The sequence below is a fragment of the Trachemys scripta genome, chromosome 9, assembly GCF_013100865.1.
Source record: "Trachemys scripta elegans isolate TJP31775 chromosome 9, CAS_Tse_1.0, whole genome shotgun sequence".
In the NCBI taxonomy this organism is placed as follows: Eukaryota; Metazoa; Chordata; order Testudines; family Emydidae; genus Trachemys; species Trachemys scripta.
In genome coordinates this window covers 16,889,811-16,915,084 of record NC_048306.1, presented here as the reverse complement: position 1 = coordinate 16,915,084, position 25,274 = coordinate 16,889,811, and the positions used below count along the sequence as shown (strand labels likewise).

The 25,274-nt window shown below is 39.5% G+C and overlaps 1 protein-coding gene across 1 annotated transcript in view; it reads left to right on the top strand.

The window, feature by feature from the left end:
* The window catches only part of SMARCA1 (SWI/SNF related, matrix associated, actin dependent regulator of chromatin, subfamily a, member 1), a gene marked incomplete at its 5' end in the record, with an annotated part of 55,065 nt that overhangs the window by 4,955 nt on the left and 24,836 nt on the right, over positions 1-25,274 (top strand). The window contains 16 exon segments of the mRNA XM_034781109.1: positions 247-413; positions 1,142-1,242; positions 1,357-1,457; positions 3,702-3,881; positions 9,477-9,632; positions 9,918-10,049; positions 12,591-12,659; positions 14,476-14,585; positions 15,561-15,787; positions 16,884-17,005; positions 17,606-17,758; positions 19,671-19,803; positions 20,371-20,519; positions 21,361-21,480; positions 23,484-23,594; positions 23,749-23,862. Coding sequence (XP_034637000.1) covers positions 247-413; positions 1,142-1,242; positions 1,357-1,457; positions 3,702-3,881; positions 9,477-9,632; positions 9,918-10,049; positions 12,591-12,659; positions 14,476-14,585; positions 15,561-15,787; positions 16,884-17,005; positions 17,606-17,758; positions 19,671-19,803; positions 20,371-20,519; positions 21,361-21,480; positions 23,484-23,594; positions 23,749-23,862 — 2,145 coding nt within the window.

The following is a 25,274-nucleotide window of genomic DNA, read 5'->3' as shown; positions in this document are numbered from 1 at the left end:
CAATAACTTAAATGGGGAGTGTTGCCGTTGACTTTAGTGGGGCCAGGATTTCATCCCTCACTGTAAATTAATTTTTTTTTTGTCAATCTCCTGTATGTAACGTTTGTATGGAGTTCTCCTGCAAAGTTCACCTGCTCAGATTGCAGGATCAGTACTGCAGTATGTAAGTTGCTTGTTTGAACATAAATGAAATTATTGTTGGTGGGGAAAAGATGCACATTTCTTCTTTTTTGTTTTGTAACTTAGAAAACAGATCGGGCAAAAAGATTTGAATTTCTCCTGAAGCAGACGGAACTTTTTGCACATTTTATTCAGCCTGCAGCACAGAAATCGCCAACATCACCACTGAAAGTCAAATTGGGACGACCACGGATAAAGAAAGATGAAAAACAGAGTTTACTTTCAGCTGGGGAGTATGTTTTCGTATCTCTATTCTTATCTCAAAGTTCAAACCTTTTATTTTTTTCAACCAAAATTATGTATTTTTATTATCTATCTTTAAATTGCAGTTGAAAAATTGTGCCTTAAGTATGCCAGAACTCCTTGAAAAAGTAATGCTGTAGTATTAAACAGGAGAAAGTGTGTGTTTGTGTGTGTGTATGAGAGAGAAACTTTCCTCCTAATTTGGGGGGTTTTTTTATATGAGGCACTTAAATGCTATTTTTTGTATTTTTTTTTTTAAATTGGAATAATTTTTAGTAATCATCCAAGCAAATATTCTTGGAATTGAACATTCAACTGAAAATTTTCTCCTATCCTTCTGAATGGTATATACTGATCAAGTGGCAGATTGTGTGGCCATTGTCAGTGTGTACCTTTATGCCCCTCTGCCTCACTCCCCGCACAGCCACCTGCAGAATTTTTGCTTCCTCCTTACACAGTACAAGCATGGCTGAGGAGGAAAGGGCTGGATGTTAGCTAAATAATTCAGAGCTGGAATGACTATCTGGGAATAATTACTTAACGGTGAACTGGTTCTGTGGAAGAGCAGGTGATAGAATATAGATTAGCTGGATCAATGGTGATTTCTATTATAATTTACTGTTTTTTCTCAAAAATGTAGTCAGGGTATATTCCATTAGCTCTGTTGATGAAAAGATTTAGAATCCAAACTCATGTGCAAACTTTCTCCCTTCTTCAGTTATCGTCACAGACGCACTGAGCAAGAGGAAGATGAAGAGCTGCTGTCTGAGAGTCGAAAAACATCTAATGTGTGTGTTCGATTCGAGGAGTCGCCTTCATGTGAGTATCCATGTTGGAAGTTTTCTGTTTGTTTTGATTGGTTTAAGTAAGATCTCATAAGTAGATCACAATAAAATTAAAAATTTTCTAGTTAGAGGAATCTTACATTTGCAGATGTGAAAGGAGGAACGCTAAGAGATTACCAGGTTAGAGGGTTGAACTGGATGATCTCCTTGTATGAGAATGGTGTTAATGGAATTCTGGCAGATGAAATGGTAAGCAGCAAGCTTTTGGAATTTATGTAGAGTAATCATTCTATTTTGATTTTTTTTTTGTGTGTACATGTGTGACCTGCATTAGTCCAAGGACTTTCTTCATGGATTTAAATTGCATGCTCTGTGCACTATTTTACTCTAACAGGAAGAAATACATGGAATTATAAACTTACTGAAGCAGGATATCACTTTGTAGCCTTTTGACTAGTTATTGCATACATAGTTATAAGCTGGTGCCTATATTTGAGCATAACACATGCATAGTTGACACTGGTTCTTATTCTATATACAGTTAATTATCAGAGGGGTAGCCGTGTTAGTCTGGATCTGTAAAAAGCAACAGAGGGTCCTGTGGCACCTTTAAGACTAACAGATGTATTGGAGCATAAGCTTTCGTGGGTGAATACCCACTTCATCAGATGCTCCAATACATCTGTTAGTCTTAAAGGTGCCACAGGACTCTCTGTTGCTATATACATTTAATATGTCTTAAATGAAAATGGGAATTATTCTCTCATGATGCTTTCCAGAAAGAAAATGCCATACAAAATTTGTTAGCTAACTTAGGATGCTGCTGTTACTGCTAAATAAATAAATATTTTTTTCTTTGCATTTGGCATTTCTGATGCTGTATTTCAATATTGAAAAATTGTTATGCTTGATATATTTTATGTTGTGGAATGGAATTAACTTTTTTATACTAGATCTTTAAAAAAACAAGTCCTCATTGAAGTTGTTGACTGCAAAAGTCTATGTATAATATAGGGCAGGGGCGGGCAAACTTCTTGGCCTGAGGGCCACATCGGGTTTCGGAAATTGTATGGAGAGCCAGGGAGGGGAGGGGTCATGGCCCGGCCCCCACCTCCTATCTGCCCCTCTCCTCCCCCCGCGGACTTCTGCCCTATCCAACCCTCCCCGTTCCCTGATTGGGGGGGGCCCCCCCCCCCCCCCCCCCCCCCGAGACCCCTGCCCCATCCACCCCCCCCCCCTCCCTGACTGCCCGCCTGGGACCCCTACCTCCATTCAATCCCCTATTTCCCCCCTCCCCCCCCGACTGCCTGACCCCTATCCACATCCCTGCCCCCTGACTACCACCCCGAACTCCCCTGCCCTCTATCCACTCCCGCCCCCTTACCGTGCCCCCTTACCGTGCTGTGTGGAGCACCAGTGGCTGGATCCAGGCCACACTGCCGCCACTGCGCAGCACAGAGCACTGGGTCAGGCCCCAGCTCTGCAACTGCACTGCCCCCGGAGCTCACAGCCTCGCTGCCCAGAGCATTGCGCTGGTGGTGGAGTGAGTGAGCTGAGGCTGCAGGGGAGAGGGGACAGCAGGGGAGTGGCTGGGGGCTAGTCTCCTGGGCCAGGAGCTCAGGGGCCGGGCAGGACGGTCCCGCGGGCCATAGTTTGGCCACCCCGATATAGGGCCAAATCTAGCTCATTTTAATCACATGAATTTCCCTATTAGCTGAGTTTCTCCTGTGATTAGGGCAAACAGGATCTGGGCCGTAATATGCTTGTTTTGGTTATTGCTTCATTTTGGATATTGATTACAGAGGCAAACATTTTTCCTGGATAGGTCCTCTTGGAGTTTGCCATCTGTCCCAGTGATCTTCTTTCCCATTAACACGTGCATAAGTTACTAAAGTTAGTGTTACACATGTGCATAGAAGAAAGAACAGATTTCTCTGGTGCTGATCTGACTCCCATTAAAGTCCATGAGTCTTTCCATTGACTTAAATGACAATTGGATTGGGCTGTAGGAGAGGATATGTTATGTTCTAGCTTCAGCAAATGAGGTCCCTTTTTGCTCTTTCCACCCTTTCTGTGTAAATAAAAAAAATCATAATAGATGCAGTTTCATTAATGGTGAAATAACAGTTTTGTGTAATTCAAACAAGAGATGCATAATATTATAGGGACTTGAATTTTTTATTAAACTTTGCTCTGAGCTATCCTGTAATTTAACATTGAAGTCCCTATAATTCATTTATATACAGTGGAACTCTCTTATAATAAAACTATTTTTTTCTTTGCACAAAATGGCTGTATTCAGAATTGTAATTTGGATATTATTATACATTGAAGCAACATGAGTTTTTAATTCATCTCCATTGTAGACTTGCATGTTATGCATTTCACTATAAGCAGTTTCAGCAGCAGCAGCATTAAATAGCTGGAAAATAGTTTTGATGTCCTTAATGTTATGATGGCACTTCATTTCAATTTTTTTCTTTACTAACGTAGGGTCTTGGTAAAACTTTGCAAACAATAGCATTGCTAGGCTATCTGAAGCATTACCGAAACATTCCTGGACCACACATGGTCCTGGTTCCAAAATCAACTTTACACAATTGGATGAACGAATTTAAACGCTGGGTTCCATCTTTACGTGCGGTTTGTCTTATTGGAGACAAGGATGCCAGAGTAAGTGAACAACTGAACGTTATTGTGCTTTGCATGTCAGAAACTGGTGTTCCAGGAAATACAATTGTTTGAAGTAGTTTCCTTGGCTGCAGGAAAAAATACGGTAGCTTTTAACCGTCTTACTATGGGGAGGTATTTAGACACTATGCCAATAGGTGCTATAGGAAATGCTAAAGTAGAATAACAGGGATTTAACTTTGTTCATCAATTTCTTTAATGTACCCCACTTGCCAAACTCCTTCCTCGGTTGGTTTCATCTTTCTCTGGTGACTACTGCACTTTTGTATTCCCTTTATCCCTTCTACTGATTATATTCTTTACTTCTCAGCCTTGTTGTCACCTTCCCTTTGTTTCCTTTCTTTAGTGGTTGCTCTCCCCACCTTTTCTGAGCTTCCATTATTCCTTGAACCTAATTGTAATGGGATGATATTAAGAGGAAAACTTTGGCTAATAAAGATGGAAAGATGTCTTATTTCTGTTTGACTGGTACTCAACACATGTTGATGGGCACAATAGAGATACTTGATTATAGAATCTCTGAAGGGAACTGGTGGAAGAGCCATTATTTGTGTAATTTAAAACCTATACTGGCCAGAGTGAAGTGGGTGAATTATAACAGCAGCAGCTCTGCTATAGTTGAGGTTGAGAGCTTGCTTACCGTTTAAAAGACAAATAAGTGCTCTAAAAGCCACATGCTGACTTAGATGGTCTTGAAATTCACTGCGCTTCATGCGGCGTGGCTTAATGCTCCACATTTGGGACATTTGAGCCAGGGGTTCCCAAGATAGAATCATTCTAAAAACTACCATTTTATAAAATTGTCTGGTTCTTCTAATGTGCACACAGACAAATACCCAGGGTTCAAGCTATGGCTCTTGTCTTCCCGATGTGGATCTCAGCTACTTGGGATTTATTTTAGCTACTGCATGGCAGCCACTCCACTCTGCCTCTGGGCATGGGGGGTGATTATGCTGAAGAAATTATTCAAGATAAGTTTAAAACTACAGGTCAGCATGTTAATAGCTCAAGCCAAGGGGAATGAAATGCCCATGTTCAGCAAGACTCGGGGTCTGTTAACACCTAAAGGGTTTCCAGGCAGTCTGTCCCCACAGTGTCTACTGGTATGTCTGCACTTCAACGTAAGCCTGTGCTAGAGCCCTGGTTCAAGCCTAACTTCCCTTGTGTCTACATTTCAATTGCACTGACCCAGAATCCCAGAACCTGAAAGGATAGAGGTCTGAGCTCAAGTTAAGCAGGGACCCAGGGTCTGAGCCCCTGTTGCTTTGCATATAGGCACAGTCCTGCTTGGTTCAGGTCCTGAGAGTCATCTGGAAGTGTCTCACAATTCCATATGACCACTTTTAGTCCTTTCTATCCCAACAACTTCAGTCCACTCTGTTGAAAATGGAAGTGCCCCCTCCTCTCGCCCCCTTTGAAAACTGCAGCTGCTCAGGTCAGCCTATTTTCTTTTGAGCTCTGATCTGCGAGCACATTCCGAGAGCCTCCTGGGTTTGTAATGGAGAGCGAATCATGACATTATAAAAAAAGATAATATTGTGGGTTTTTTTGGTCACTCTTGATTTTTTTGAACTCCCTCTGCCCATCCCCAGGATGTGTGCATGTGACAGTTGGTATTGCCCACTTGCCCACATGTACTGGATAAATGCAATATTTTAAAGTGCTCTAAAATCTACATGCAGACTCTGATTTTACTTGAGAAGTATTTTCAAAGAAACTAACAGTTAACCAGAGTGAAAATGAAAGACTGGGAAGTAATTGGGATAATGTAAATATTCTGAGCAAGACCCAAGAAAAACAAGTTGCTTGCAGTGTTTTAGCTGTACTGGTCCCAGGGTATGAGAGACACAAGGTGGGTGAGGTAATAGCTTTTAATGGATCAGCTTCTGCTGGTGGAAAAGCTCTGCATCTCGAAAGCTTCTTTTCCACCAACAGAAGTGGGTCTATTAAAGCGAATACTTTTCTGTGAGAGACAAGGTGGGTGAGGTAAGTCCTGGGTCACTTGTTCCAGATACATAGCCCCCTAACTTGAGCTGTTCATAATACTTCCATAGTCTTGTAAGTTTTTTGGCTCAGAGCCTAAGGAATATGGGTAGTTGCAGCTGTGGAGGTGCTGTTGGAGTGGTGCAGGGGATGTGGGGTTTGGCAGCCTGCAGAGTGGAGGCTTTATGTCATTGCTGACACTTGCTCCTTAGGGGTGTGCTCTGGCACAGCTACTGAGGATCCAGGACATCGCCAGATAACGACCCTTCACAACCATTGTGCTTATGACAGAGCTTTGATAAAGAATTGGATTTCTAAAAAAGGAGATTTTGTGTGTGTGGTTTTTAAGGTCCCTCGGTGAATAGAGGATTGTCCTCAAAAAAGGACCCTTGATCTCTGGAAGCTCAGAAGCAGTGACAAAGCAGATCCATAAGGGGGGAACTTAAGCATTTTCTCCTATAGTGACATACTTAAGGGGAAGAGAAGTGGAGCCACCTGGTCCCTCCCCCACAATTCCTCCGGGGTGCTCTACGGCTCCCCTTTCCTCTACTGCATCCCAACTGGCAAATTAACCCAGAAATGATAATCTTCCCTATGCTGCTTCCAGCAGTGGGGAAGGGGCATCAATCTCATCCTTCCCCTAATGCCATTGCCTCTAGAGGAAAAGGGCAGGCCAGAGCTGTGCAGAAAAGAGAGGAGTTTAGATCTGGGTATGGGGTATCTCCCAACCCTTCCCACATTCATACCACCTGTTTCTGTCCCCCCTTCAAAACATGGCCCACAGTGCTTAGACTGGAATGGGGAGCTGAGAATAAGCATGTTGAGTGCATGGCATGGGATCAGTACTGAGATAGAATGGGGAGCTGAGAACAGGCATGCTTGAACATGCTCCCGGCATGCACTGCTAAGACCAGCGTCAGGACTTGGGAGCTCAGACTAGGCAAACTCGGTGCATGGCACAGACCCACGAGCGCTGAAACGGGGGAAAACAGGGATGAGAATACCCACTCTCATGAATTGGAGCAATTCATACCTCTGACACTATTGTTGTCGGTTGTATTCACTTCTATTTGAAGTTCTTATTCAGCTGAGAATGTTTCAGTGAATGAAAGGACTGTTTCATATCTCTCTCAGCCTCCTGTGCTGCAGATGCATGTGGACAGCCCCTTCCCCATACATTAGGCCCAGATGTGGGGTAGGGACTCTGCATCTCCACTTTTTGGCTCTTTCCTACCTCCAGCTGCTGCAGGCACTCTTCACAGCCCCACCACCATGCCACCTCCCCATCAAGCCTCCAAGCTTACCAGGGACCTAGAATGGTGAGCAGGAGGGCAGAGCATTTGTGTGTTTAGGGGTGGGGTCTTGGAATAGGGGAGCTCAGAACAGCATGAGGTGTGGTGTTGGTCAGAGCAATGAATATGATGTAGGACTTGGGGCAGCATCAGAATAGTGCTTGGAGAATCTGAGGAGTTAAGGGGGGATGTGGAGAATTGTAGTAGAGTGTGTGTGTGGGGGGGGGAGTGTTGTAGCAGCACAGGGTAGAGAGGTGGGAAGGAGAGGGTCTGAGCTCATCCTGTGTGTGTGGGGGGGAACTGCATCTGTGCCCTCCTGAATCTATCCCTCCTTTCAAAAAAAAAAAAAAAAAGTCTCCATGGATTCATGCTAATGTCCCTGCACTGTACCTGCATCCTTCCCTAGCTCTTCAACCGGCAGATCCCATGTGAACAGCTGACTCTGAGGGGAAGAGGGCTGCGGAGGAAGAACTGAGCTATGCTGGAGAGGCAAAAAGATGAGATGGTGCAGGGGCAGTAAAGGAGCTATCATGCAGCCAGTGCATTCTGTGGCAGGGTTAATGGTGGCTAAGGAGCCAGACTGGGGTGGGATGGAGGGAGAATTATGGGTGGGCGGAGGCTGCTGCAAAATTAAATGTTCCAAAGTTTCACTAATGCAGTGTTAAGGTTGCCCAGTGGTGCCTGGTGCCCTTCCAGAATACGGAGTGTGACTCAACTTAAATTCTCTGAAAGCCTAGAAATACAAAGATAACGTACATGCCACCCCTGCAGTGCAACTTCTTTGGCAGTGCCCAACATGTCACTAACACACATGCTAGCACTCCTACCTTTACAAATGTCACGGAAAACCTTGGGAGTAGAGCACATGAGCACTGCAGGGCAAAGTTTGCTATGCTTGACATTAGACAGGAGCTGCCTACACTCAAATACTGAGTCTACTCCACACAAACTACCCCATGCTTGTACAATATTACCACCATTTTGCTCTTGGCCTGCAGATTGCTTTTGAGACAGTATCTATATTTTGCATTGCTTTCACCTAATTCTCCTAAATCCTGGAGACCACTGTATGCTACCAGACTGCTGGCAGTCCCCATGACAAGAAGACCCTATGTACCTCTGCAGATACAACCTCCAAAATTCAGTGGGGCATGCTTGGTGTCTCAAGGTACACATGTGCCTCTTGTCATGAACCAGTCACAGCTTTGCATACTAGCTCCAACCAATCGCTCCACCACTAAATGCAGCTGCACCTAACAGTGAATGCAGGTGGAGTGTGTGCAGACAGTGCTGTAATTCAGATCTCTAGAACATAATACAAACATAGCACATTTTTAGTCCTTCCTCATGTCTTTGTATTATAGCTTTTAAGGATACAGGGGACCATTAGATCTTCTAGTCTGACCTTATTAACACAGGCCATAGAATTTCATCCAGCTCTTTCTGTATTGAGTCCAATAACTTGTTTGACTAAAGCAGATCTTCCAGAAAGGCATCCAGTCTTGATCCGAAGACTGCAAGAGAGAGAGAATCCCCATTTGCCTTGGCAATTTGTTAATCTTTGCACCACCATAATGGGACCATGACTATTGCCAGCCCCAAAGTGTGTGTATCGGGGCAGGGGGTATAGTTAAAACTGCAGGTAGCTAAGGTTGCATTGCAGGGTGGCATGTATCTTAACTGTGGGTCCTGGTTTACATTTGTGTTGCCTTACCTCTTTTTATTTCCTGGTTTTCAGGGGTTTAAGTTTAGCTTCCACATTCTAGAAATGCACAAGGCATCACTGGGCAACCTTAGCTCTACATTAACCCAATAGTTGGGCATTTGATATACAGCGTTGTAGAAAACACTCCTTCACATGCCACTGAAGGGATGGACTAGATGACCTAGTAGGCTTTTCCCCTCTTCTATAATATCAAAGCACACTGAATAGTTGCATGTGTCTCATTTAACTATTTCACTGCTGATCACTTAACAGGAAATAATTTCTTTTAAAAATACATAGTTCTGCTTAAGAATAAACATCCACTGAGGTGAATGGGGACAATTTATGCCCTTCATCTTAACTCCAGCTGTTGATCAGTTTATGCCCTGAAACACAAAGATTGAAAGCCTTTGTTGTTTAACTTGAATTAGTGTAACTCCAGGTATTTTTTCATATGTGCTTAATCTTTTATTTTTTTAAATCTTGTTAATCTTTTGTTTCAATAATATTGGCAGACATAAGTGACAGCTCCAAATAAGTTACGCATGTTGTTGTTACTTAATATCTATTAATTAATAGATACTTATTTTACATTAGGCTGCTTTTATCCGTGATGTTATGATGCCTGGAGAGTGGGATGTTTGCGTTACCTCATATGAAATGGTAATTAAGGAGAAATCTGTTTTCAAAAAGTTTAACTGGAGATACTTGGTGATAGATGAAGCCCACAGAATAAAGAATGAAAAATCTAAGGTAAACTTCAATTTCAATTTTTTTCCTAACCTTTGCTTGAGCATTTTGTAGCAAAATATTTTCAGATTTTAAATGTTAGATTATATTTTAGTCATATTCAAATACTTCCTGAAGGTCATTTTTTGAAAATAATAGCTTGATCTTTTGGGGCTTGAATTTCAGAGGTACTGAGCACATGGTGCTCTCAATGACTTCAGTTGAAGTGATGGGTGCTCAGGATTTTTGAAAATCTGGCCCTTTGTGTTTAAGCCACAGATAACAAATGCTGTTCGTTATTTTTCCTAGCTCTCTGAGATTGTACGTGAGTTCAAGACAACAAATCGGTTGCTGCTGACAGGAACTCCTTTACAGAACAACCTTCATGAACTGTGGGCATTACTCAACTTTCTTTTACCTGATGTCTTCAATTCTGCAGATGTAAGCTGGTGCCTGATATATTTTTCCTAGCGTAATTCTGATGATATATTCTGCAGAGAGGATGGATTACCCAGTGGTTAGAGTGGCCTTGGACTTGAGATATGCAGATTCAATCCTTCGTTTCATCATAGGCTTCCTATGTAACCATATGCAAATCTTAGTCATTTTGTGCATCAGTTCCCTAATTCCCAGTGATGTTAAGAAGATAAATACGTTGAAGATTATGAGGTGCTCGGACACTATGGTAATGGGTGCCATATAAATATTTTTAAAAATCATGGATACCATGTGTCTCTTCTACCTATCATTTCAATTCTGGGTAGCACCAGTTGAAATTCTTCCACACAGAAAGTTTTCATATGGTAAAATACAGTTCCCTCCTTATCCTTAGAGGGAACACACTGAATTTTTCATGCCAGCTTAGTAATGTTGAAATCCACATTTTGGTAGTTCACTTTCAAACTGAGGGCTTAATTCTGCAAATGCTCAGCTGTTGGCTAGACTGGGATTTAAAGGCGTGATGTTGGCTAACACATATGAATCAGCACATTTTTAAAACTGCCTTGTCTACACTAGACTTGTAAGACGTTTCAGTTAGCATGTGTTAGCTAACACGTTTAAATCATAGTCTAGACAAGGCTTTAGGGCCTGTTTTCCTAGGATTTTGCTTTTTGAGTAACACTTACACCTGTGCAAAGTGGGTGTAAAATGCTGCTAAATTAAAGTGGATAAACTTAAACTGATTTTAATCTTTGCTTATATCACTGTTGCTTACAAACGTGAGTTAAACCAAGTTGTGACATATAATTTGCACAGTAAACTTTGTTTTTTCACTTAGAATTATCACTCTTTTTCCTTTCACCATCCCTTCCCTTCGCTTTTTTTCCTGTCACTCTACTCGTCTTCCTGTTGCGTTGGTTCAGTTACTCCCATTCTTCTTGCTTCATGTCTCTATCTGATCTCACTTTTTATGGTCCCATTTCCTTCTCTCCCCCTGCTTTTCATTATGCATCCTGACTTGACACACTGTGATAGGCACTCAGATGTTACAGTGGTAGGCCTGGAATAAATTCCTAGATGGAACAGAGTAGGCATTTCTATTAAAAAAAGGTTCTATGTGTTACCAGTGGAGTTATTCAATTGGCTTGAAAGTTTATGGATGCTGTTAAACTTGCCGAGAACAATGGCCTGTGTCTTCTCTCACTAGTGTAACTCCATTGACTTCATTTTTATATCACAGTGAGAGAATGTCAACAATAATGTAATGAGATTTAACACCCTTGTAGGGGAAAAATGCCAAAGGGAACCCCCTCTTCCTCCCCCTCCCCCAGTAGCGCTGAACTTCTAAAAGGGGAACTGCACAAAAATGAGGAAGCTGGTTAAATGAAAATTTAAAAGACCGTCACATGGGCAAAATGCCTGCAAACTGCAAGGAGACTATTTAAAGAACACCATAATAGAGGCTCAAATTAAACATATACCCCAAATAAAAGAAAAAAAAACAAAACAGTAAGAGGACTAAAAAAAATGCCACCATAGCTAAACAGCAGAGTAAAACAGGTGATGAGAGGTAAAAAAGCATTTTTAAAAATTGGAAGTCAAATCCCAATGAGGAAAATAGAAAGGAGCATAAACTCTGGCAAACCAAGTAATGCACATTGGAAAACCTTGTTCCTGACTATATGTACAAAATGATGAGGTCTAAATTAGCTGTTACCACTCAAGACAGATATTGGAGTCTTTGTGGGTATTTCCCTGAAAACATCTGTTCCATGTCCAGCAGCAGTCAAAAAAGCTAACCAAATGTTAGGAACCATTACGAAAGGGATAGATAATAAACAGAAAATATAATACCACTATATAAATCCATAGTATGTCCATACCTTGAATACCACATGCAGTGCTGGTGGACTTATCTTATAAAAGTTATTAAAATTGGAACAAGTGCAGAGAAGGGCAACATAAATTATTAGGGGCATGGAACAGCTTCCATGTGAGGAGATATTTGCTTAGAAAGAGATTTGTGGGGGGCGGGTATGGTAGAGGTCTATAAAACATGAATGACATGAAGAAAGTGAATAGGAAGTGTGTTTGGCCCTTCACGTTACACAAGAACCAAGTGTCACCCAATGAAATTAATATTAGGTTTAAAGTGAACATAAGGAAGTACTTCTTCATTTAACACATAGTCAATCTGTGGAACTTATGGCCATTGGTTATTGTGAAAGCCAAAAACCTAACTGGGTTCAAAAAAGAATTGGATAAGTTCATGGACGATAGGTCCATCAATGGCTATTAGCTAAGCAGGTCAGGGACGCAACCCCAGACTCTGGGTGTCCCAAAAGCTACAACTGCTAGGCGCTAGGACTAGACGACAGGGGATGGATCGCTGAAATTGTCCTTGTTCTGCTGAGAGAGGAGACTGGTCTATATGGACTATTGGTCTGACCGAGTATGGGTGTTTGTATGTTAACGTGTGTGTCTGTTATTGAAAGTAAAGATGAAACTGTACATACTAACAATGATTTGTTTTTTCTACAGGACTTTGACTCATGGTTTGATACTAAAAATTGTCTTGGTGATCAAAAGCTTGTAGAAAGACTTCATGCAGTAAGTAGTAGCAGTGATGGTAATATATTATTGCTATAAAATAACTTTAAAACAAAAATCTAATTCTTGTCTATTATTTCTCCTCAAATTACTATAAAATGTATTGTGGCAAATGTATATAAATGTTTGTATTCTCATTAATTTTAGAATTAGCATATATTGTTTTTACAGTAGTATCTGCCATAATATATATATAATATCTATCAGCATTTCTGTTACTTTTTCCAAATATTTCTTTTATAACATTACTGTCTGCAATAGAAACATCAAAACTTATTAATCCATAAATAAATTAAGAATTGCAAGGAGTTTTGAAACTATTAATTATATTGAATTATATTTTTAACATTTTCTTTAGTGTATTAATAGAGGATGTTAAAAAGAGGAAAAGTTCACAACACGTATTTATTTTTGAAATTCTGTAGTAAGAAATCTTGCTGTTCGGCTCTATTACAGTTATAATGGTACGGCATTTTTATTTTATTGGATCTGAGTAACTAGATGTTTAAAAACCCATGTCTCAGATCATTGAAGGTAGGGTCATCCGCTCAAAGGCTTTGTGCTTCTTCATTGGTTCAGGGCCTTGGTGCCCCATCCTCTTCTCACCCCTCCGATGTTGGAGCTGAGTTACCAAAGACTCACCCTGGTTGCAGTTGGACCAAAAGTCTGTAGGGGAGGATCTGGAGGAGGGGGAAATAATATAACCCGAGGGCTCTCTTGGGAGCCAAAATGAGGAGGACCGTATTCATCTTCCCTCACCTCTGTCCTTGTCCGCATCCCACCCACTCTTCTCCCTGACCTGTCCAGTTCCCGCTCTGTCTCTAAATGTAGACCTTGAACCCAGAAAGAGGCATCTGCAGTGTTTATCTGTGTGGACGATCTAAACTGATATGTTAGGAAGCATAAGTTCCAGTGCAACGCCTGGGCTGTCGTAACTTGTGTATTTATGATTTAGAGTAGTGTATTTTTGGATGTGCCTATCTAGTTGAAAAGAGCAGCCCCTTATTACATTTTATGCACTCCTTAGATACATAATTCCTAATAAAATAGAGCCTCACCCGTCAGCCCTTGAAGGGAGCCAGCAGAATAAATTAGTCACATCAGCATGTCTGTGAATGTTGGAGCGATCACTGTGGGGTAACATTGACTGCATGGGCCAGTCTACTCTTGGCCCTCTTCCTCTCACTACCTAAGCCATGAGAAAAGGCTACTTCAATTGCTGCTCTTTTCTCCTGCCTGTGGCTACATGGATGAATGTGGGGCCAGATTGCCTCTGTGGCTATGGGAGTAAAGAGGAACTATCTAACAACTTGATCCAAAGAGGCCTATAGAAATGACTTTGATGATGCCCTCTCTTCTGCTTAACAGCATTTCTTAAGACCGTTATCACCTGTGCCGTCTATACCTTTTGTGGTGATTAAGTTATCTCTGAAGAGATAGGAGGGGTGGTTCCCACTTTGCTGTTCTGTGGAGAGATAGGGCAGCCATCTGCTCCACATCAGCTGACCTAAATGTCATAGGGAGCATGTAGGTGGCCTCTTTCTGAAGAGGTACCCTTGGGAAACTCTACAGCAGCCTTTCTGAAGTCCTTCCCACTCTCTGCATGAACTTAGCTGGCTGTTGGAACCAGTGGACAGCTTAATTTTTTCACTCAGACGATGGCTGCAGCAGAGCTGGTCTGATGGGGTCACTATGGGAGCAATATGAGTTGCTCAGAATTTGAGCTGAGCAAATGCTGCAGGATCAAGCCAACTAATCTCACATTTGAAGCAGTCTTGTTTTTATAAATAGTTTACACAGACATCTTATTTTGTAGGTTTTGAAGCCTTTTTTGTTACGTCGTATAAAAGCTGAAGTAGAAAAGAGCTTGCCTCCGAAAAAGGAAGTAAAGATTTACCTTGGGCTCAGTAAAATGCAGAGAGAATGGTGAGTTATTTACATTAATGTAAAATTGCTCTAAATTATAACTAATAATCGAGTACTTTATATTAGACTCAATATATTTGTCTTCTATTTTTGTACCCGTCTCTACGATAGGTATGATCAGCATATAAAGGGACTTGGTTAATTAGAAAAGCACATTTCCACCTGAAATATTTGTATCTGCTAGTTAAAAAAAACACAATACTACTGAAACTAAAAGGAACTAGAGAAAAATTGGATTTTTCTCTATTTTGTCAAGTTTTTTTTTTTTTTTAAGAACTTGTGCATTTAATAAAATGTGTTTTAGTCAGTTTCAGTCTTTTGTTGATGCACAGTGGGACTATCTGAATTATGTGCTAACATGCTGACTTGATTCTCCTTCCCTGTTTTTAGGGGGCAGCTTACATGAATGTTTTTCCCCAGTACCTGCCAAAAGTGTATTTATAGTAACAGGAGTAGAACTAAATCTAAAATAGAAGCATGATGCAATTGTGCAGAGGTGTGAAATGGAAAAAGGATTTTGATAATTTTTGTTGTTTGGTTTGTTTTGTTTTTTAAAAAAGAAGTTTTTCATACATCTCTTTTTATGTAGCTTTCAAACATAGTGATGGGAAAACAGGAATTTCTCAAGATCAGACCCAGTGGTCCATGTAATCCCAAAGCTGACAGACAGTGGCCTTAACTGCATGCTTCAGAAGAAATGCAAGAAACCCAATGGCTAATAATTATGGAATAACCTGTTTGTAAGGGAAACTTTTTTTAGTCAGATGTTGACTTGCATACTGGAGCATAAGAATTTGTCTCTTCTAATTTTTGTCAAATCCTGCATAATGTAACGGTGGATGTTTTAATTATCCAGCTTAAAAAACAAACAAACAAAGCACAGTAACCTCAGGACATTTTAGAGACTTACTTTTGTTTTAAATGTGCACAAACTAGATGCTGTAAATGCCTTATTTATTGTCTGTAAAACTTCAGGTATACAAGGATCCTGATGAAAGATATTGACATTCTAAATTCCGCTGGGAAAATGGATAAGATGCGGCTGTTGAATATTTTGATGCAGTTGCGAAAGTGCTGTAACCATCCATACCTATTTGATGGTGCTGAACCTGGACCTCCTTATACTACTGACATGCATCTTGTCAATAACAGTGGTAAAATGGTAGCTCTGGATAAACTGCTAGCAAAACTCAAAGAACAGGGTGAGTGGAAGCTATAGGACAATAGCTATATGAAGAGTATTAATAACAAATAAAATGGCCCAGTTTAAAAATCGTTCCCACCTATAAAGTCTTACTTGTTACAAACTAAAAGGTTTTTGTGGAGTTTCTAAGTGGCAGGCAAGGTGTAGAGGGAGAACTTCATAATGACGAAGAGGGGTAAGGTGGGAGGGAAAAAAAAATGAAGAGTTAAGAAAAAAATAAAAAATAAGGTGGAATAGGAAGCCATTAAGAGGGAAGTTTGGGAGATGAGAAGGGGATATGTCAGGAGAGACCAGACCTCCTGACCACCTGTCAGGTTAATGTTTTAATATGGCTTGTAGGCCAATAGGCTTCCATGGGAGTTGAGGACAAGAACTGGAAAGCCAGGTCCTGTTCAGAGTGCTGGTGTTTGTGGTTGCATGGACTGGCTGGCGCCATAGTAGGTTTGAATAAACGTCTGTATATTAGATTGTTTGTTCAAGCTCCAAACATTTTGTGTCTCTTCCGCCACTGCTTTTACATATATTGACAATGGAATTTTGTGTGCTGTTGTACTGAATGTTTTTGTCACGTGACATTTTTGTGATTAAAAAACATCACTTAACTGATGGAATGTCAGTACAATATGTGGGGTAGAGAATGTAGAATTTAATGGATTTTAAGTTTGGAAGAAGCCCTATTTAAAAAAACCAAACAAACTAAAATTCCCCATAATGCATGCACTGGGGGGGGGGGGGGAACTAGTGATCTCCATCTTTTGAAAAATGGTTCTTGTAGGGGGGGAATCTAGTGTTACTGTCTTTAAGAATGTTCTTTTATTTCTTCAGTTGATATCAGAATACTGTTGTATAAATAGTAAAAATGACCCTTATTGGAAAAAATTGCAGAATAGGTGTTTAAAATTAATTACTGAAAAATAAACTTACAAAAGAAAATAGAACCGTTTGAATAAACTGATGATCAGTTAGGGAGGAATATTATGTAAATGTGGTACTGTATTTCACATTAATTCTCTCTGTGCACTTAACCTATTCCTGTTTGGTTCTGTGATAAGATTTATATTAAAATTACTTTGTTTCCTGTACCAACCTGTCAGGCTCCAGAGTTCTCATTTTTAGTCAGATGACCCGCTTACTGGATATTTTGGAGGATTATTGCATGTGGCGTGGTTATGAGTACTGCCGACTAGATGGACAGACGCCTCATGAAGAAAGAGAGGTGAGAGATGTGTTAGCAAGGATGGCTTCATTATTTAAGCCAGTTATTTAGAGTTGGACAAACTCTGCCATTGGATACCTGCATGCAATTTGAAAGTAAAGTCTCTAGATTTGCCTAAGGACAAACGTACGGTCTGCTACAGTACTACTAACTCTTCTTTGGAAAATCTGAGGCAATATTAATATACCCTGAATATGTTTAACTTTTAGAAATGTAGAAAAGTGGGCTGAAATTGAATAAGTAACCTGAGGTACTTAACAGTAATTGGTTGGGAATGTAGGTCCAAATCCTATAATTTTACAGTGTGCAGTAGGCTATTATGACTGTGCAGAGCCCTGCTGACTTCTGGGGCTCCATCTGTGTGTAGTGGTGTGCTTGTATTGTAAATTGCAAGGTCAGGGCCACAGTGTAGGACTTGTGGGGGCTTTACTTTTTTATGATGAAACATTTCATTATAGTGACTGAGAAATTATTTGGTTTGCCTATGCAAACCTGGCCTTTTAAAGTTGTTGGTATGGTATATGGACACCAAATAAAGTCACTAATAAAATCATTTATTTGAGGATTCTGCTATCTTAATGAGTTTCTATTTTCTTTTAGGAAGCAATAGACACCTTTAATGCTCCCAACAGTAGCAAATTCATTTTTATGCTCAGTACCAGGGCAGGAGGTCTTGGGATTAATCTGGCAACTGCTGATGTGGTTATTCTCTATGATTCAGACTGGAATCCACAAGTGGATCTGCAGGCTATGGTGAGTATCCATATAAAATAATACATATGATAGAACTCAAAGGCTTATGAAGGAATATAGTGGCAGTACTTTTCCAGCGTTACAGCTTTGTTAAAGTAGTAGTGTGGATTAAAGGGAGTGGGGAAAGAAAAGCAGGTTTCGGGTTGAGTTATGCCATTTTCAAGTACCTATTAACAAAAGGGAGGGGGGAACCCTTAAATCCTCGTTCTGATTCGAAAGTGCAGTTTTGGAAAAAATCTTCTCCTGTAAAAATGGCTATTGGCAAAGAGTTTTCCACTTTAGTATTTATAGATAATTCCAAAAAGTGTGCAGTTTGATGAAAAAGTTGTAACCTGAATTATGGAAGAAATGGCAAATTTCTTGCCCCCCCCCCCCCCCCCCAAATATCCATCTAAGAAAAAATACTGAAATTGTGTCTCATAAATTATTACGTTCCTCACCATAGTCCAGCAGTATTGTTTTGTCACACAAACATTGACAATAGTCATTCCAGTAAATGCAGAATTCAATGACTGTAAAAATGCATTGCAATAAACGATGAAAGGCACATACAGTTTTAGGGGCAGATTGGCTTCGAGACACATCAGAAGAGGCGTAGCCAGAATTCTGACTTGGGATCTAGGAAAATCACATGCTGGACCAACATCTCCACCACCTTTTTACAGGGTGCAATGAAGCATTTACCTCTGTTCTAGGACAGCACGTCCTGTTTTTGCCCTTCCTGGGAGCCTAGTATTATAGATGCACTAGGCTAGGGTAGTTCCTCTATTGCCCAATTGGATTGTGCCCAGCTCCTGTATAGGGACACAGAGATCATAATCTTACCATTGGGGTAAAAAGATCAGCTCTGATCTAAAAAAAGTTATCCTCTTTTGTGTGCTACGTTACAGCCAAGGCCTCTAGTTTGTTTCACATGGAAGTTAAAGATCATATAGTGCTACCTATATGTTTTGTTTTGGTGGCCTTAGTGAAAATATCTTTTCACCATGTTGTTGTGAAGCATGTTGACTACTACACTGTGCGGCAGATGTAGGCTAAATTTCTGTGGTGCAATGTGTCCATGGTTTGTGAGGTATTTTGAGATTATTCAGAAAGAAGGCTGCTATATTAGTATTATGCAGGAGAGCATAAGAGCTGGAGATGGAGGCATTAAAAGGAATCAAATGTAAAATATTACAGTACAACATAGACTAACATAATAATTCTATCTTAGGTATTTCTAAGTTCTCTAATCACTCTACTATTTAACCACAAGTAGAAAAACCATGTCTAAATCTTTCTGGCATTGGAGTTGGGATTTGCCGTTTTTCTATTGTATGATACTCTAATTTATTATTTATTACAATCCTTTTCTGCATTTGGGACCTGACCCTAAAAAAATATTGAACAGCTCCAAGTATCAGGGATTTAGTGTAACACAGTCCAGAATTCTTGTACCAATGATTTATGGACCACTAGAAAGCAGATTTGTTTTGTTTTTTAAATCGAACAGAAGAACAAATTCCTTCATATTCGTTTTCTTGTCATATTTGTTTGTAACTTGTATAAATTTTCTATACGAGTCACCACAATATTTGCTAGATTAGATACAATACAATACTCAGTTACACTGATGTAAATCCAGAGTAATTCTGATTTTCAGTTCATTTGCTCTAGATTTATACTGGTGTATCTGAGATCAGTCAATCTTTGTATGTTGGGATTTGTATAAATATTACACTAATAGTGATTTAAAAAAAAATCAGTTCTGTAGACGTAATACTTACTCAATAGTAAATAGGAAACCAAGAAAATAATCTAGAATAATTTGAAGTTAGACAGTTTCTTTTGATGCTTGTGCTAAGGTATTTCAGCCAAATTGCTGCTATGTTGCTATTACCTAAAAGGTTTTTTTTAATTTAATTTTATTTAGGATCGTGCACACCGTATTGGTCAAAAGAAGCCAGTTCGTGTATTCCGACTTATCACTGACAATACTGTTGAAGACAGGATTGTAGAAAGAGCTGAGATAAAACTGAGACTGGACTCCATAGTTATACAGCAAGGTATCAAATACTGTATACACATTTGAGGGCAGAATTTGGTTCATTCACTTTGCACAGGATTAAATAACCATACAAAGTGCAAAGCACTGAAGAATTAGACCCGATGTCTGTAATAGTGGATATTAATTGAACCTAAAATAGCAAGCTTCCGTTTAAAGGCCTGATTCTTTACTTCTTACTCAGATGGAGCTTTCTTTGACATTAATGGGAGTTTTGCCTGAGTAAAGAGTGCAGGACAGAGCACCTACTCCTAAGAAACTGAATTAGTAAAAGCAAAGTAGCTATTGAATGGTGCTTCTCTGAATACGCATGCTATAAGAAAAGGATGTGTTCCATGACAGTTACAGTTCAGTAGGTACTGCATTTATTTACATTTCTGTAATATATTGAACTGTAAAATTGCACTGCAATTTCAGTTTAAGCTCAGTGTCAGACTCCCCTGTCCTTCCTGTGTTGCTAAATGGGAAGCTGGTCCTCACTAGATGGAAAGGGTGTTTTCAGGTTGGGCTTGGCATGGGAAAGATTGACCATTTTGATTTAAAGCCTTCAATATATTTCTAATGCTAGGAAGGCTCATAGATCAGCAGTCTAACAAACTAGCAAAAGATGAAATGCTGCAGATGATCCGGCATGGAGCCACACATGTTTTTGCTTCCAAGGACAGTGAACTGACAGAGGAAGATATTACCACTATTTTAGAAAGAGGTGAAAAGAAGGTGAGAGCATAGTTTCATTTGGAACATAATTGTAAAAGAAAAGAGTTAAGAATCATCAAATCCGTTTAAATTGTAAATCTTGTTTTGTTGCTCGTCTATCAAAAAAAAAAAAATCAGACAGAATTTGTATTTATTGTACTAGCAGCTATCTGCCATTTCTCTATGTAATAGGAAACATCTTTGAAGGGAAAAAGCTGTAGATCTGTTTAGTTGTGCTCTCATTTCCTGCTTCTCAGTAAGTTACCTGAATATGTTACAATCTAATTTTTCATAAGAGGTTTTTTTTTAAGGTCTCCCAAAAGCAGCAGTTATTTTTTTTTTCAAGTCTAAAAAAATTAATAAAATGTTAGTTTTAGCACTGTTTCATTAAATAAGCTTTTAGAAGTGTGTATTGTTAAACTGTTGGTCAGAAATCCTATGACAGTTTTTTTTAATAGATGTAAGATCTTTTTGAAGCAATAGGTAGCTTAGTGGGCTAATGAACTACCTTTTCAGCTCAGAAGAGTTGTACATAAATTTTGTTGAAATTATTTGGTACCAGCATAATCTATAGGAGATGTTGGGCCACATTATAACAGCATACTAAACTTTAGCTTAATACGATGTCTCAGTGCACGAGACCAAAGGACTGGAATAAAAGGTGTGCTTCAGATCCTAATGAAGGAGATATGGGTACTACTAGTCATGAAAGATGGGTACTAATACGCATGAAAGTAAAAAAGAAGGGAGAAAACTTAAGTGAGCGATGCTGATTTATTTTTAGAAACTTAATACAGAATTTAAAACATCTCAGATGTGTTGATAAAGGTAACTTTTTTATGATCTCTGTACCTGATTTTAGACAGCTGAAATGAATGAACGTTTGCAAAAAATGGGAGAGAGCTCTTTAAGGAACTTCACTATGGATACAGAGATGAGTTTATACAACTTTGAAGGTGAAGATTATAGAGAAAAACAAAAGGTAACTTTATTTTCTCATACATGTAACAATGTGTTTACTTTAACTTGTCTTATGATTGTAATTCATCAGATTTTCACAAGCATAAAAACATTTAATTAGGAATGCCATAGCTGTAAATAAGAGGCTAGGAATTCACTTGACAATTTTTACTTTGCTCTTCTAAAATTTCGCTTTATCTGTGGTACTATTTAAAAAGAAAAATTGATCAGGTTCATCTATCAAAAAACTTATTCTTTACAAACATCCATTTCAAAAGACGAAAGCTGCTGTTGTCCAAATCTTGTAGTTCTGACTGAGGCAAAACTTCCATTATGCCTCATTCTTCTTGGAAGTCTTTGGAGTTACACTGATTTTATTCCTGTGTAACTGAGATAAAAATTACACCCATTGTCTTCAAAAGAACACTGGCCAGATTCTCCTTGGCATTAGGGTGGTTTTGCACCACTCCAGTAGTTTATAGGTTTCCTACAACTGCTTAGCTGGCCACGGCCAGCATAAGGGTGTTGTCCAGTAGTGTGTGGAGCCACCGTAGCAGCTCTGATGCCACTTCCCTTCTTGTGGCTGGTGCAGGGGACATGACCAAAGTTTTCCCTGCACCTCCACAATTCCCGTCTGTTAACAGCCTCTTAAGCATCCATTGCAGGTTGGGTATGAGACTAAGGTGGCTTTGCGCCACCTTTGTGCCCCTTACCGAATTTTGTCGAGTGCTCCTTAGCAGGAACCAAAAATAAGGGCCCTTGACTTTTTTAAATTACACTCCAAAGCAAATATCTTTTTATAGCGAGGCACCACGGGAGGAACGTCATATATTTATTCTCACCTTTAAGTTTCCTTGCTTACCAATCCAGACAGTGGGGGTAGGGGAAACCATTTTGGAAATCTTTTCAGCCTTATATTTTCCTCCTGCTAGTATCTTCTATTCTGTGTTGGAATGAGCCAGCTTAACCAGCACTAATAGTGGTATTGATCTTGTAGAACCTGTTTGTATGATTTACGTGTTAATTCAGCATTGTCAAATACTTTTGTTTATACCAACACTGGTGATTACTGAAGAGCTTGGCCATGATACATATGTGGAGATATACACTAACAAATTCTTGAATGCAGCCTGAGGCTCTGATGCTGCAAAAAATATTGGTACAGATAGAACCTTGCCTTCTCACAGAGCTTCATTGATGTTGGTGGAGCTTTGTAAAACTGCAGGAGTCTATCCATGCAGATGTCATTGAAGGTTCAGAGCCTTAAATGGTAATTAATATTTCAGAGCTCTTTGAAGCCGTGTTCATAACTTTTTGAAAATATGGTAGAAAAATGCACCTTGCTAATTAAGGTTCTGTCATGCTCTCAGTTGCATGTGCAGTGGGAATAAATAACATTTTCTTCTGGAAAGTCCCTTAAAAAGCACAGGGAGGGAGCAAAGCTAGCACAACATTGTCACCTCTCTTCTGTGTTAGGTGGTGTATCAGACAATAGTGGATGGAGTTGAGCTGTAGCCTTAGTACATGGCGCTATCCCCTGGATATCTGTGGTGTTTCTGGCAGATTTCCATTCAGTAACTAATATTGCTTAGAATATAGCATGTGCATGAGTAATGCTGCCAGAGGTAAGAGTAGGCCTGGAAGTAGGGCATATGTACAACCCTCCAATTAGATTTTCTAGCATGTCTTGGCAGAGGTAGTGGTGGAATGAAGGGCCATATCCCTTGTCTTCTCCACATGGCTACTTACCTATTCAACCCCCACCTCCATACCCCTTTGAGATCCTCTTTGTATGTTTGTTTAAAATGCTTTAATCAGAATTTGCCTCTTAGTGATGTACCTTGTAGTAGCATGAATTCTGTTGAAACATAAGCTTTAACTAGTGCTCACAATAGAAATACTATTTGTCTATTGGTGGACACTGTCTTAATTAGTTCAACCCAAACTGACTACTATAATTGATTTTTTGTGATTTCAGGAAGATATTTGGAGTTATTTAAACTGTTCTGTTTTGTTTGTGTGTAGATGAGTATGATGGAATGGATAGAGCCTCCAAAACGAGAGCGCAAAGCAAACTATGCAGTGGATGCATATTTTAGAGAAGCCCTGCGTGTTAGTGAACCGAAAGTTCCCAAGGTAAAAGTATATAGATTTTTAATCTGTACCACTCTTTTCAACTTGTAGTAAAATCAATATGTGTTATACAGTGTAAAATGTTGCTACTGTCTGGACTATGGGAACTGAAAGTAATAGAAAATTACGTAATGGTCATATATATGTATTTTTAAAGGCTCCACGACCCCCCAAACAGCCAAATATTCAAGATTTCCAGTTTTTTCCACCACGATTGTTTGAGCTTCTGGAAAAAGAAATTCTTTATTATCGCAAGACTATAGGCTATAAGGTAATAATGACTTTTCTTTATTTCAAATGAATGAAATATATTAGCATCAGTGTATCCAGATTTGTTGTAATAGTGAGAATTGCTAAATTCTTAAGGCAAATGAAAGTACTAAAGTCATGTTAATAGGTAATTTAGAGGCTTTCTAGCAATCTTGACTTGTGTTGTGTTGCTGTAGATTTGTGTTGACTTGCTGTAGATTTGATTACTCATCATTTTCTTGGACCTCCTGTGATGTGGAGTTAACAAGATCCAGGAAATGTAACCAAGAGAACAGTCTCCTGTTTTACAAAATAACAATCCTACTTCATTAATACTAAGAAAAGACTAAAACAGACACCAACAACGTTTGGTTCCCCTTATTGAGCCCTAGCAACTGGATTCATGCCTAATGCAGGCCTTAGGACTTGCATCTCCCCTATTCAGCTGCTGAATTCTCGTCTCTCTTGCACTTGCACTAACTAGTTTTATACTGATGTGACTCCATTGACTCCAGTGGAGTTACTCTTTTATTCACACAGGTATAACTTAGTGCAGAAATCAGGCCAATTGTGACAAAATGAGAGTCACAGGAAAGAGATTTGTCCAGGAAAAGATATAGTTGGAACATGAAATTACAAAGTGATCTAAAAATATAATGCAGGAGAAGTCGGAAGATGGGATTATATGGCAACAAATATGATGTTGAAATGACAAGGGCAAAATGATGTAGTATTACCAAAATTTGGTTTTAATAAAAAATAAAAAAAAAAAAAATGCTGGAAATGTTTGACGGGAGGGGGGTAGCTACTTAGGAGCAAAACGTATGGAGGAAAATGTAGGACTACTGTTAAATAAGGAGTGATCACAATTAGAGGAGGAAAAGGTAATTTCCCAATGCATGTGCTTAACACTTTCAGCAAAAAGAATGAAAAAAGCAAGAGGCTTAGTGATATAAGTATGAACTAGAATATCAACTAGAGGCAGGTAAAAGAACATGTAGGTAACTTAAATATATTTAAATCAGTAGGACTAGATTAAATTCGTCTGAGTTCTAAAGGAAGGAAGTGATACCACAGCCATTGCCAATCATTTTTGAGAACTCATGGAGAACAGGTGAAAGGCAAATGTAGTAGCAGTTCTTAAAGAAAAATGACGCTCCAGGAAAATACAAAGACTTAAAGGAGTTGTGTATATTAACCTTAACACCTTTAATGTAGTAAAATTTGCTCTAACATTCCACTTACGAGGTAAAGAGGGCCTGTAATATTGTATCTCCCCGGTGTGTATGATTTAGAAAAGGGGATACAATGGGATTCTCCTCTACAGTTAAATACAATTAAAAATATATTAGGTGGCATAGATTGTAAAGTCTTTTGGGGCAGCGACCATGTCATCTCATCATTGTTGTGAAGTACCTACCACAGTTATGAACA